Source organism: Beta vulgaris, chromosome 9 (assembly GCF_026745355.1).
Source record: "Beta vulgaris subsp. vulgaris cultivar EL10 chromosome 9, EL10.2, whole genome shotgun sequence".
In the NCBI taxonomy this organism is placed as follows: domain Eukaryota; kingdom Viridiplantae; phylum Streptophyta; class Magnoliopsida; order Caryophyllales; family Amaranthaceae; genus Beta; species Beta vulgaris.
This window is the reverse complement of record NC_079210.1, coordinates 10,063,424-10,075,301: the sequence shown is the minus strand read 5'-3', so window position 1 is coordinate 10,075,301 and position 11,878 is coordinate 10,063,424. Positions and strand designations below refer to the sequence as shown.

The 11,878-nt window shown below is 36.6% G+C and overlaps 1 protein-coding gene across 9 annotated transcripts; it reads left to right on the top strand.

Moving 5' to 3' along the window:
- Positions 1-252: 252 nt before the first annotated feature.
- On the top strand, positions 253-11,619 carry LOC130589998 (uncharacterized). 9 transcript variants are annotated; one of them, XR_008967563.1, is made up of 5 exons: positions 253-946; positions 1,542-1,605; positions 2,355-4,328; positions 9,894-10,635; positions 11,135-11,600. XR_008967563.1 is itself a non-coding variant. In XM_057391815.1 (5 exons), the coding sequence occupies exons 3-4, from the start codon at positions 3,680-3,682 to the stop codon at positions 9,129-9,131; spliced, it is 690 nt and encodes a 229-aa protein (XP_057247798.1). In that variant the 5' UTR covers positions 264-946; positions 1,542-1,605; positions 2,355-3,679; the 3' UTR covers positions 9,132-9,153; positions 9,894-11,619. The 9 variants fall into 9 exon arrangements, 8 of the variants coding, with proteins under 8 accessions (XP_057247795.1, XP_057247793.1, XP_057247797.1 ...); XM_057391815.1 differs by adding an exon at positions 9,091-9,153 and having other exon boundaries at positions 264-946; positions 9,894-11,619; XM_057391817.1 differs by having other exon boundaries at positions 267-946; positions 2,355-4,313; positions 9,894-11,619.
- Positions 11,620-11,878: the final 259 nt, after the last annotated feature.

Sequence of the window (11,878 nt, the reverse complement as noted above, 5' to 3'; positions counted from 1 at the left end):
ATCTCGAAGGAACCTCATAAGTTTTAAAGATGTACGTCAGAATTAGGCCTGGCAAAAGTTGACCCAACCCGATAACCCGACCCGAACCCGACCTGAAAATAGCGGGTTTGGGTTGAGGTTTTCAACCCGATTAGTTAAATGGGTCGACCTGAACCCGACCTGAAAGTTAAATGGGTCAGGTTCAGGTCGAATTTTCTGACCTGAAAATGACCCGCCTGACCCGAATGATTGAACTAAGGAAAAAAATATTGATGTTTGCCGCCCAGCCCAAATATTTCCCCAACCCAAATGATTTCCCCAGCCCAAAAAGTGAATTTCTAACCCTAAGTCTTTCACACTCTCTTTTCCTAACCCTAAGTCTTTCACACTCTCTCATTGTAACACCCCAGTTTTTCGGAATATAATTAATATTTATTCTACTGAAAATAAATTATTTCATATTTAATATTTTTATGTAGGAATTATTTTAAAAAAAAATATATATAAATGTTTATGAATTTAGTGGGTTAAGTTTAGAGAAGAGTTTACGTATTATAAAGAAAGGTTATATATCTATATAGTTATTTGGAAAAAGGAAAGGAGTAGTATTCATGTTAAAAAGGAAAGGGGGAAAATAAAAGAATAAGAAAAGAAAAGAAAAGAAAAGAAAAGAAAAGAAAAGAAAAGAAGGAAAACTACGTTATAGCGGTTCTCACATCTTCATCCTCTCCACATCTTCATCCTCTCCATCAAACTCTCACAATCTTCATCTCAACACTACCACCTTCAACATTTCTATCTTTCGGCGCCTCAACTACAACACAACAATCTATATCTAGCGGCAAGCGGCACGTGAGGAATAGGTTCAACAAAAAGAAAGTCGGATTTCGGTGCGTTTGAGGTTTGGGGTGCGTTTTAAGGGTTGATTTCACAAGTTTTCTTCACCATTAATCTTCCATAGTAGTGGGTAAGTTAAGTTCTTAATTTAATTTTAGTTTTCTCAAAGTTTATGAAGTTAGGGTTTTTATAATTGAAATTGAATTGGGGGTTTTTGATTGTGAATATTGGGTGTAGTTTGATTTAGTGAGATTGTTTCATGATATTAATGAGTTTATGAACAAGACTTGAAATTCGTAGAAATCACAGGTCAGTTTCGTATTTCATGTTTTTCAACAGTTTCGGGCGTTTTTCGCAAAAATACTATTTCACAGAAGTTGTTTATATCGAAATTCTACTCAAGTTAGGCTCAAGAAACGCTTGATTCGGAGTTCGAATGAGGAAGTTATGCCCATTTTAATTTTCTGCTGAAATTAATAAATCTAGTTTCGAGTGTTTTAAGTTTGAATGTTTTTCCTAATGGATTTTAAGTATCTAAATATATATTATGAAGTTTAGGTGTTGTTTTATATAAACTAAGAGAGATTTTAGTATTGTTAGTATGAGTTAGTTATGTCATTTGAAGTGAGGCTCATAATTTATAAAACTAGAGTTAAGCAAAGCTCATTAACTAGTTAAGCCAAGTCTATTATTACTTAATGAGTACATATATGTTTATATTGTAGATTCCGGTTTCATTGAGGAGCCGTATTGACTGCTTGACATAGTTGATTTGCTGTATTTTAAAAGGTAAGATTTCTTACTAAAATTTTGTAGTTAGAGAATAGTTTTGAAGAGGTATGTATCTCATTTTGTTGGAAGTGGTTTAAAAAGGAGGATGTTCCTCCATTATTAGAAAGTGTTGTTGGTAAGGGAGGATGTTCCTCCAAAGATAAAGATGTTGGTTTTCGAACCACAAATCGAAAGGTAAAGGAAAGTTTATGGAAATAGTATATTAAATAGTTTTGTGTTTTTAAAATTGTGGGGATTGCCTGTGTGGCATCTCAAAGAATGGAACTTTGTCGGGTTTGGCTCGATCTTAAAAAATAGTTTGTGGGGGTACGTTGATCAGTACCTCGGACTCTGATCTTCTGCTACGGTTTGGCCGTTTGTAGGGTGTGCACACTAGGGATCTTTGTCTTAGTTTTATCTGGAGGGCCTAGCTAGCCCAATGGAAATAAAAGTTGTTCCATTCTCTAGATTTATAACTTTGAGACTTTTAATATATGTTGTGAAAGAAAAAGGAAAGGAATTTGGTTTCAAAAGGAAAAGGAAAGAAAAGATTTGGTTTCAAAAAGAAAAAGAAAGAATGTATACGTTTTGGAAAGAAATACAAAGAAAGGAAAACGGGTTTTATAAAGTTGTATTTAGTATTATGTTTTGAAAGTAGATGATTTGTAGGATATGTTTGTTATATCCTACCTGCATATATGATTGGCTTCTTAGTATGAAATCTTGCTCAGCCAGTTTGGCTGATATTACATGCCTGATATATGCAGGTACATGAAGATTTGCAAGTGGGGTGTGGGCTGAGAGCAACGTTCCACTAGCTTAGTTGAAATATAGTAGTTTTATTTCCGCTGCACTATAAATATATATCATAATTTTGGAACTTAAGGTTGTAAATATTAATTTACTTAAACCTTTACACGTTTGGATTGTAATAGTTTAATTTAGTTGTTGCTTTAACATTAATTCAGTTAGGTAGTTATCCTTAACGGTTGTTCCTGTAATAACCGTGGAATAACACTTTTGGATTTCGGGTACTTATGCATGGATGTATTGATTTTTGACCTGGATAAGGATTTTGGAGATCTTGGTTTGCTGGATTATTCAGACAGGTTTATTATTTGGACGCGAGTCCTAAATTGAATTTTAGGCAGTCCATATTTCAGACGGAGCTCTGCCGAATTTTCTGTAGAATTTTGATATTATTTAATTTAGTTAGCAACTCGAAATTCAGGGGTGTTATAGTTGGTATCAGAGCCTAGGTTTATAAATGACTGGGTCAAAATAAAGATTATAGGAATATAAATAAAATCTTGACAAGCCGTGGTGAGGTAGTGTGATGGGCTATACACAGGAAGTGTATATGTTGTGCTATTTGTTTATTTATATTAAAGTCGACAAAAGTGTTACATTATCCCAATATCGAGCTATGTTCTCTTACCTTGTGTAGTGCTCAGAAGATGCATAGACGTCAAAGGACCAAGCCATCAAGAATGAGCGCTTTTATGCGCCAAATGGCTGAGTCTAATAAAGCTATGAGCGAGGCTGTTCAGTCGCTTGCTGAAGCACGAGCTGCTACTAGTACAAGCAAAGCAGCTACGACAGAAATTGCTGCTGTTCATAAAGCAATTGATGAGAAGAAGCCGCCCAAGTATGATGGAAAAGGTGATCCAGTGAAGATGGAGAATTGGATCAGGGAGTTTGACAAGATCTTTGTCACCCTCCAGGTCCCCGAAGAAATGAGAGTTGACTCTGCGGCTTACCATCTCATCGAGGATGCTGATATTTGGTGGACCAACCACAAAGATAATTTGACCACCAAAGTCATATATGATGAGGATGGTTATGAGGAGGTGGAGACAACAAATTTTGGTTGGAAGGAGTTCAAGAAGGCACTACGTGCCGAGTTCTTCCCGCCTCATATGAAGAAAAGGAAGAGAATAGAATTTGAGAAGTTTGAGCAAGGAGATATGTCGGTTCAAGACTTTTATACTAAATACTTAGAGTTGTCTCGTTTCGTACCTGAATTGGTTCCAACGAGCAAGAAAGAGCTCAGAAGTTTGAGGAAAAACTTGATGTAAATCTCCTTAGCCACATGGGAGCTGGTGACTTCACGACTTTAAAAGATGTTTATGCTCGTGCCAGTAATGCTGAAAGAATTGAGGAGAGAAGGAAGGTCGCGGAGAAGATGAAAGCTCCTGCAAAGGAAGATGTCCAACACTTTGACAAGGGTAATAATTTCAGCCAGGATAGGAGTAGAAATTATGACAATCGGGGTTCTAAGGGAAACTTCGGTAAAGGGGGCCCAAGTCAGCAGGCCTCTAGGAGTGCTCAGAGTTCGTTTACGCCCCGTAGCCAAGCAGAGGGCCAATTTCAATTCCAGAAGTCAGGAGTCCTTCGTCGTTACTTCTGTAAGAAATGTGATAAGAACCATCCAGGAAGAGATTGTAAAGGCAATAAGGTAGCATGCAACTATTGTGGGAAGGAGGGGCACAGGGCTTATGAATGTTTCTCCAATCCAGATGCAACGGTTGGTCGAAATAACGAGTTATTGAAGAGACCCCCGACTAGTATGGCTAGTAATCGGCCAGTCACTTCTGCTCCAAGCACCACTATTCCAAGACGTAGTGCTGGAACAGCTAATGCTACTTATGTTCAAAGAGGCCCCGAGAAGAAGAATTTGGGCAACCTAAATCACCTTAAACAAGCGGATGTGGATAACAACCAGGGTAATGCATTGACTGGTACTTTCTCTATCCATTCTATACCTGCTTACGTGCTATTTGATTCAGGTGCATCACATTCATTTATATCAGAAACTTTTATAGAAAGGTTAAACTTGAAGAATGTCACACCTTGTGAGGCCGATATCACTATTCCTTCTGGTCTAAGTGTAACGTGTAATTGGATGTACCTAGATGTTCCTATAGCTTATGATGAAACTACTCTATCTGCTGATTTAATAGCATTTCCTTTGAAAGATTTTGATGTAATACTAGGGATGGATTGGTTAGAAAAGTACAAAGCCAAGATTGATTGTCCGAAACAAGAAGTCACAATAGAGAGTCATAAGGGCGTCCATGTGCTTTATAGTCGTCGTCCTGTGAAGATCATTCTGCCCTTACTCTAAAGTCTTATTTGAGAAAGGGATGCCCTATGTACCTTTGTCATATTCATGATACGAGCAAGGAAAGACCAGAGCTCATAGATGTTCCAATTGTGAATGAGTATCAAGATGTGTTTCCGAATGATATTCTTAACATGCCTCCGAAGCGTGATGTTGAGTTCAACATTGATTTGGTACCTGGAACGGGATCTATATCTAAGCCACCTTATCGGATGGCGCCTGCTGAGATGAGAGAGTTGAAAACTCAGTTAGAAGAATTATTGGATAAAGGCTATATACGGCCTAGCGTGTCCCTTGGTGACCAGTTCTATTCGTGAAAAAGAAGGATGTACCCTACGATTATGCATTGATTACAGAGAACTCAATAATGTCACGGTGAAAAATAAGTATCCATTGCCAAGAATAGACGACTTGTTTGACCAATTGGCAGGTGCAGGAGTGTTTTCTAAGATCGATTTACGATCGGTTACCATCAGCTTCGAATGTGCAGATAAAGATATTCCAAAGACAGCTTTCCGCACTCGATATGGACACTATGAGTTTACAGTATGCCCTTTGGGTTGACTAACGCCAGCAGTGTTCATGGACTTGATGAATAGAGTATTTGAGCTTTCTGGATAAATTTGTTGTTGTGTTTATTGATGATATATGATTTACTCAAGAATGAGAGTGAACATGAAGAACACCTCCGAGCGTGTTGCAAGTGCTGAAGAAAATCAGTTGTATGCAAAATTTTCCAAGTGTGAATTTTGGCTCGAGAAAGTTGCATTTCTCGGACATATTATTTTAAGGAGGTGTCTAGTTGACCCGTCCAAAATTCAAGCGAGTTCTGAATGGTCCACTCGAAGAATGTGAAGAAGTACGTAGCTTTCTTGGTCTAGCTGGCTATTATAGAAGATTTGTGAAGGATTTTTCGAAGATAGTAGTCCATTGACCAACCTGATGAAGAAGTCTACTAAGTATGAGTGGAATGATGAATGCAGGAAGCTTTTCAGACGTTTAAAAGAGCGTCTTACTACAGCCCAGTCTTAACTCTACCTGATGGAATCAAGGCTACGAGGTGTATACAGATGCTTCGAGAAGCGGTCTTGGATGTGTACTTATGCAGAACCGGAAGGTTGTAGCTTATGCTTCGAGACAATTAAAGTTCATGAGACGAATTACCTACTCATGATCTTGAATTAGCAGCAGTCACTTTGCGCTGAAGATTTGGCGGCATTATTTACTTGGCACTTCATTCCGAATATTTTCAGATCATAAGAGTCTCAAGTACATTTTACGCAAAAGGGACTGAATATGAGACAAAGGAGGTGGTTGGAGCTAATTAAGGATTACGACATGGAAATTCAATACCATGAAGGGAAGGCTAATGTTGTTGCTGAGCACTTAGTAGGAAAACTGTCCACTCTTTGCATACATGCTTTCGAGGATTACTTAGAGATGAGTTTCAGATTTCGTGTCAACTTGTTGAGTTGGGCTCAACTTAGCTCCCTTACACTACGCCCAATGTATATGATGAGATTAAGGAAAACCAAGCTAATGATGCACTTTTGAAGAAGAAGATAGATGAGGTCCGAGACACTGAGGACGCTTACTTCAAGGTCCATACGGATGGTAGTCTGCGCTATAAAGGTCGGTGGTGTGTTCCTGACATCCCAGACCTAAAGAAGAGGATCTTAGATGAAGCCCATATGATCCATATTCGGTACATCCAGGAGGTGACAAGTTATACAAGGATCTTAAAATCACCTTTGGTGGCCTCACATGAACAAAAGTCGCTGAGTATGTTTCAAGTGTTTGACTTGCCAAAAGGTTAAGTTTGAACACAAGAGACCTCAAGGCGAGATTCAACCCCTAGAGATCCCAGAGTGGAAGTGGGACTCGATTTCCATGGACTTTATCTCTGGACTTCCGAGAACGCCAAGTGGTAATAATATGATTTGGGTCATTGTGGACCGCCTCACCAAGTGTGCTCACTTTATACCGATGAAGGATACATGGAACACCAAAAGCTAGCAGATGCCTATAGGAAGAATGTGTTACGATTGCACGGTGTGCCGAAAGATATTGTTTCTGATAGAGATAGTAGATTCTTATCTAACTTCTGGCTAAAGCTTCAGGAAGCTTTAGGAACACAATTGAAAATGAGTACGCTTTCCATCCTGCTACAGATGGACAAACAGAGCGAACAATCCAGACACTTGAAGACATGTTGAGGGCATGTGCCTTAGAGTTCCAGGGCTCGTGGGAAGATAGACTTGACTTGATAGAGTTCTCATATAATAACAGCTATCATACTTCAATTGGGATGGCCCCATATGAAGCCTTGTATGGTCGGAAGTGCCGTAGTCCTCTTTGTTGGAGTGACATTAGTGAAGCTTGTGTTCTTGGTCCTGAAATGATCAAGAAACTGTGGAACTGTGAAATTGATACAACAGAAAATGAAAGCAGCACAGAAGACAGAAAAGTTATGCAAATAAATACCGACGACTGCGGAGTTGAAGTCGGTGAGAAGTCTGCTCAGAGTCTCTCCAATGAAGGGAGTGATGCGGTTCGGGATGAAGGGCAAGTTAAGCCCTAAGTTTATTGGACCATATGAAATCTGGAGAGGGTAGGTGAAGTTGCCTAAGATTGGCATTGCCTCCGGATAGCCCGAGTACATAATGTCTTTCACATCTCTAGCTTCGTCGGTACATTAGTGATCCTTCACATGTACTAAAACCCGAGGAATTACCTTTAGAGGATAATTGTCATATATAGAGTTCCAGTGAAGATCCTTGATAGTAAAGTTGAGCCACTCGGAATGGAAAAGTTAAACTGGTAAGGTATTGTGTCGAACCACAAGGACGATGAACTTAGTTGGGAATCCGAAGATGCGATGCGAGCTCAATATCCCACCTATTTCAATAGGTACGCTCTTAGTTACGAGGACGTAACTAATCTTTAGGGAGGGTGGAATTAGTATGAATTTCGTAGTATGTTAGGACGTGTTTGACTTGTATTAAGAGTTGGATTCTACTTGAAAGTCATTGCATGTTGATAATGTGCTAGTATGATAGTGTATGTGAAAGTTTGATAATATATAGATATTATCCTTTGTACTTTAATTAGATAGTTGGCTTAATATATAAAGTTAATGAGCTAAGGTTTTGAAAAAAATGATCGGATTTTATCTACGAGCTTAAGAATAGTTTGAAGTTTCGAGGGGAAATTATTTTAAGGGGGGTAGATTGTAACACCCCAGTTTTTCGGAATATAATTAATATTTATTCTGAAAATAAATTATTTCATATTTAATATTTTTATGTAGGAATTATTTTAAAAAAAATATATATAAATGTTTATGAATTTAGTGGGTTAAGTTTAGAGAAGAGTTTACGTATTATAAAGAAAGGTTATATATCTATATAGTTATTTGGAAAAAGGAAAGGAGTAGTATTCATGTTAAAAAGGAAAGGGGGAAAATAAAAGAATAAGAAAAGAAAAGAAAAGAAAAGAAAAGAAAAGAAAAGAAAAGAAGGAAAACTACGTTATAGCGGTTCTCACATCTTCATCCTCTCCATCTTCATCCTCTCCATCAAACTCTCACAATCTATCTCAACACTACCACTTCAACATTTCTATCTTGTCGGCGCCTCAACTACAACACAACAATCTATTCTAGCGGCAAGCGGCACGTGAGGAATAGGTTCAACAAAAAGAAAGTCGGATTTCGGTGCGTTTGAGGTTTGGGGTGCGTTTTAAGGGTTAATTTACAAGTTTTCTTCACCATTAATCTTCCATAGTAGTGGGTAAGTTAAGTTCTTAATTTAATTTTAGTTTTCTCAAAGTTTATGAAGTTAGGGTTTTTATAATTGAAATTGAATTGGGGGTTTTGATTGTGAATATTGGTGTAGTTTGATTTAGTGAGATTGTTTCATGATATTAATGATTTATGAACAAGACTTGAAATTCGTAGAAATCACAGGTCAGTTTCGTATTTCATGTTTTCAACAGTTTTCGGGCGTTTTTGCAAAAATACTATTTACAGAAGTTGTTTATATCGAAATTCTACTCAAGTTAGGCTCAAGAAACGCTTGATTCGGAGTTCGAATGAGGAAGTTATGCCCATTTTAATTTTCTGCTGAAATTAATAAATCTAGTTTCGAGTGTTTTAAGTTTGAATGTTTTTCCTAATGGATTTTAAGTATCTAAATATATATTATGAAGTTTAGGTGTTGTTTATATAAACTAAGAGAGATTTTAGTATTGTTAGTATGAGTTAGTTATGTCATTTGAAGTGAGGCTCATAATTTATAAAACTAGAGTTAAGCAAAGCTCATTAACTAGTTAAGCCAAGTCTATTATTACTTAATGAGTACATATAGTTTATATTGTAGATTCCGGTTTCATTGAGGACCGTATTGACTGCTTGACATAGTTGATTTGCTGTATTTTAAAAGGTAAGATTTCTTACTAAAACTTTTGTAGTTAGAGAATAGTTTTGAATAGGTATGTATCTCATTTTGTTGGAAGTGGTTTAAAAAGGAGGATGTTCCTTCATTATTAGAAAGTGTTGTTGGTAAGGAGATGTTCCTCCAAAGATAAAGATGTTGGTTTTCGAACCACAAATCGAAAGGTAAAGGAAAGTTTATGGAAATAGTATATTAAATAGTTTTTGTGTTTTTAAAATTGTGGGATTGCCTGTGTGGCATCTCAAAGAATGGAACTTTGTCGGGTTTGGCTCGATCTTAAAAAATAGTTGTGGGGTACGTTGATCAGTACCTCGGACTCTGATCTTCTGCTACGGTTTGGCCGTTTGTAGGGTGTGCACACTAGGGATCTTTGTCTTAGTTTATCTGGAGGGTAGCTAGCCCAATGGAAATAAAAGTTGTTCCATTCTCTAGATTTATAACTTTGAGACTTTTAATATATGTTGTGAAAGAAAAAGGAAAGGAATTTGGTTTCAAAAGGAAAAGGAAAGAAAAGATTTGGTTTCAAAAGAAAAAGAAAGAATGTATACGTTTTGGAAAGAAATACAAAGAAAGGAAACGGGTTTTATAAAGTTGTATTTAGTATTATGTTTTGAAAGTAGATGATTTGTAGGATATGTTTGTTATATCCTACCTGTATATATGATTGGCTTCTTAGTATGAAATCTTGCTCAGCCAGTTTGGCTGATATTACATGGCTGATATAGCAGGTACATGAAGATTTGCAAGTGGGGTGTGGGCTGAGAGCAACGTTCCACTAGCTTAGTTGAAATATAGTAGTTTTATTTCCGCTGCACTATAATATATATCATAATTTTGGAACTTAAGGTTGTAAATATTAATTTACTTAAACCTTTACACGTTTGGATTGTAATAGTTTAATTTAGTTGTTGCTTTAACATTAATTCAGTTAGGTAGTTATCCTTAACGGTTGTTCCTGTAATAACCGTGGAATAAACTTTTGGATTTCGGGTACTTATGCATGGATGTATTGATTTTTGACCTGGATAAGGATTTTGGAGATCTTGGTTTGCTGGATTATTCAGACAGGTTTATTATTTGGACGCGAGTCCTAAATTGAATTTTAGGCAGTCCATATTTCAGACGGAGCTCTGCCGAATTTTCTGTAGAATTTTGATATTATTTAATTTAGTTAGCAACTCGAAATTCAGGGGTGTTATACTCATTCTCCTAACCTAATTTTCTAGCGCCTCTCACTCTCTCTCTCTTTCTCTAAGAGTGAAATCTCTCAGTCTTTCACACTCTCTTTCACACAATCTTCTTCTTCAGTGCTTTTCTTCAATATTTGGTGTTCTTCGTCTCGCAACGTCTCGCAAAGTCGCAAATTTGTCTCGATTCTTCAACATTTGCTCTTCTTTGTCTCGCAAAGTTTCGCAATTTCGTCTCCATTAGCGCAATATCAGAATACATGTTGCTCTTCTTCTACATCAGGTATTGTTCTTTTGTCAATTTTTTTTTCTTCTTTTGTCCTTTATTTTCTTATTTTCTCATTTATTTGCTTTCGTTTTTTTCTGCTATTTTATGTTACTTATGGGATTTTTGTATTTTGACCTTTTTTTTCGTATTTTGTCATTTATTTTATGTTATTTATGTGATTTTCGTATTTTGTCTTTCGTTTTTTTCGTATTTTGTCATTTATTTTCTATTTTTCTATGTTATTTTCTGTTTAATGTTCTGTTTTTTATTTGTTTAATTTTCTGTTTTTTTTTTGTTTAATTTTCTGTTTAATGTTATGTTATTTATTTTCTGTTTAATTTTTCTATGCTATTTTTCTGTTTAATTTTCTGATTAGTGTTCTGTCATTTATTTTTTGTTTAAGATGTCTATGCTATTTTTCTGTTTAATGTTATTTTTCTATGTTATTTTCTATTTTTCCTACCAATTAGTATTAATATTTTTTTTCCTGTTTTCCTATCTTTTCTTGTTCTAGCAAATTGAGCTCTCATCAGAGATTCAGAGGCAGAGGAGGAGATTGACTCCACACCTACAAATGCTGTGAAACCAAAAAAAAGGAGAAAGTTGATCTTAATAAGCCTAGGGTGCTACATTAATGTTGTTTTGTAATTTGTTTTTATAAAATTTTGTTGATTTGGTTTGTAATATTGCCAAGTATTATCTTGGTTAGCTAGAACTTTGTTGAAATTTCAAGGCCCAAGTGCCAATTATAAACCATGCAACTGTTTTGAAAAAAAATTAGGTTATATGGGTCGGGTCAACCTGAAAAAATCGGGTTAAACAGGTTCAGGTTGACCCATTTACAACCCGTTTAAAAAAACTCAGGTCAAACAGATCAGGTCAGGTTGACCCGATAACTTTCAGATCAGGTTAGGGTTGATGATATTGACCCGAAAATTTAAACAGATCAGGTTCAGGTTGGGGGTTTTCAACCCGATTTAACTTGACCCGAACACGAACCCGACCCAACCCGACCTGATTGACAGGCCTAGTTAGAATGGTTACCATTTGGAAACAATGACGGTGAACAAAGAGGAATTCATATGCCTAACGGCAGAGAAATACGGCAAGAAATACATCTATGAAAAATTGCCAGCAATTTCCTCGGGACTATATCGCATAGATATACGTCCGATTGAAATTAATATGATATCAAACCAGAAGTTAGATAATAGAAAATCATTTACTCTATGCATGACCGATTAGGCCATTCCGGCAC